General features: G+C 40.6%; 1 protein-coding gene across 3 annotated transcripts in view; it reads right to left on the minus strand.

Moving 5' to 3' along the window:
- The window catches only part of tecpr2 (tectonin beta-propeller repeat containing 2), a 26,194-nt gene that overhangs the window by 9,560 nt on the left and 14,512 nt on the right, over positions 1–2,122 (minus strand). For all 3 annotated transcript variants that reach the window (XM_014033063.1, XM_014033062.1, XM_014033061.1), the window contains exons 17-18: positions 919–1,092; positions 665–845 (exon numbers count right to left, since the gene is read on the minus strand). In XM_014033063.1, the coding sequence (XP_013888517.1) occupies positions 665–845; positions 919–1,092 (355 nt within the window). The remainder of the gene's footprint in view (positions 1–664; positions 846–918; positions 1,093–2,122) is intronic.

Raw genomic sequence — 2,122 nt, forward strand, 5'->3', positions numbered from 1 at the left:
GTTTTAAAATGACTTTAATGAAAAATCTACAACAAACAAAAGAAAAAGACGAAGAAGCAGCCGAACTAGCAATCCTCAACAACTTTTTAATTTTTACACCAKGAGCYAAAGTTCTGTTTCAGGAAATCACATCCCCAGCAATCGGCGGTTGTAGGATTAAGCTGTAAAAGGGTTCATACACCGCTTACTTGGCAGTGTTATGCATATATTGTACATGAATTGTCAGCTAGTAAGTGTCAAATTGAACTTGCGCTTTAAAATTAACTTCAGCTAGTTTTTCTACGGCATAAGCGGTTTTGAAGTTGTGGACCTAAATATTTTTATAAGCGCTTTAGAAATTGCGGAGCTAATTTTTGGATTAGCGCTGCTCACTACTGTTTATTACATTACATTATATTTATCTTTGTTCTTGATGAATTTTTTGGAGTTACAAATTGTCTTAATTTTAGTTTTCAGTTACAGATTTTCAAATCGTAGCGTCGACCTAATGTTTTGTAGCTTCCATGTCGCTTTTAGCAACTGTTCTGCTTGTTTTTACTTAATCAGTTCAGTAAAACATGAAATCTTCAGCATGTTTCAGATGTCATCCAAGCACTCACTATGAATTTTGGCAGAAAATAATTGTTTTTGCAGTACTACGCATGTATTTCAGTTGTGGTACTACCTGACGGTGTCGTACTTCCACCCTTCGCCCTCGCAGCAGTAGCTGTTCAGTCCCTCTCGGTAGAACAAGGCTTTGTGTTCACTCAAAGCCCAGAGAACACCTGCTCTCACACACACCTGGCTGAACACACACGGAGACTCCACCTTCACAGAGCGAGCGCAGGGCCGCTCCACACTCAGACCTGGAACAAACAGAATATAGAGGGGTCTTCTTTTTACCTGTGCCACATGCTTCACTGACAGGTGGGACATTACCTGTTTGCAGGTAAAGATCTCCATTTGTCCTGATGATCCAGGCGGAGTCATCGCTCAGTGCGACGAAGGCTGTTTGCTCTACGGCTTTGTACCAGTGACGTTTTCCTTTAACCGACACTTTGGCACAAGCAAACGCCGTCATGCTCTTCTGCTCTATCTTCCACAGCAAGTTACCTGAAGACATGACCTGCTGTTAGCATGGAGCTAACGCTACATGACCCGCTTTTAGCACTGAGATAATGCTCCRTGACATGCTGTTAGCATGGAGCTAATGCTACATACATGACCTGCTGTTAGCATGGAGCTAATGCTACATGACCCACTGTTGGCATGGAGCTAATGCTACATGACCCACGTTTAGCATGGAGATGATGCTACATGACATGCTGCTAGCATGGAGCTAAAGCTACATGACATGTTGTTAGCATGGAGCTAATGCTACATGACCCACTGTTAGCACTGAGATAATGCTCCATGACATGCTGTTAGCATGGAGCTAATGCTACATACATGACCTGCTGTTAGCATGGAGCTAATGCTACAAGACCTGCTGTGAGCACGGAGCTAATGCTACAAGACCTGATCTTAGCATGGAGCTAATGCTTCAATGCATGCTGTTTGCATGGAGCTAGTAATGCTATATGACCTGTTGTTAGCACTGACCTAATGTTCCAAGACATGCTGTTAGCATGGACCGAATGCTACATGACAAACTTTTAGCATTGAGCTAATGCTACATGACAAACTTTTAGCATTGAGCTAACGCTACATTACAAAATGTTAGCAATGAAATAATTCTACATGACATGACATGCTAAAAGAATACAGTAGCAGCGCCATAGCTTAAAGTATCAATAAATAGCTAAAAGAGGCAAAAGCCTTGCTAAGAGGCTAAAGTAGCGATAAAGTAGCTAGCTAAAATGTAAAGAAAGCATAACCGCTGCTAAAAGTTAAATGATTAAAAAAAGATAACCTAAACATAATAAAAGGCTAGCTACAGCGGGTAAAATAAGTATTGAACACGTCACCATTTTTCTCAGTAAATATATTACTAGAGGTGCTAATGACATGCAATTTTCACCAGATGTTGGTAACAACCCAAGTGATCCATACATACAAAGAAATCAAACCATAAATGTCCAGAAATTAAGTTGTTTGTAATAATGCGGAATGGCACAGGGAAAAAGTATTGAACACATGAAGA

The sequence above is a fragment of the Austrofundulus limnaeus genome, unplaced genomic scaffold (genome assembly GCF_001266775.1).
Source record: "Austrofundulus limnaeus strain Quisiro unplaced genomic scaffold, Austrofundulus_limnaeus-1.0 Scaffold1614, whole genome shotgun sequence".
NCBI lineage: Eukaryota > Metazoa > Chordata > Actinopteri > Cyprinodontiformes > Rivulidae > Austrofundulus > Austrofundulus limnaeus.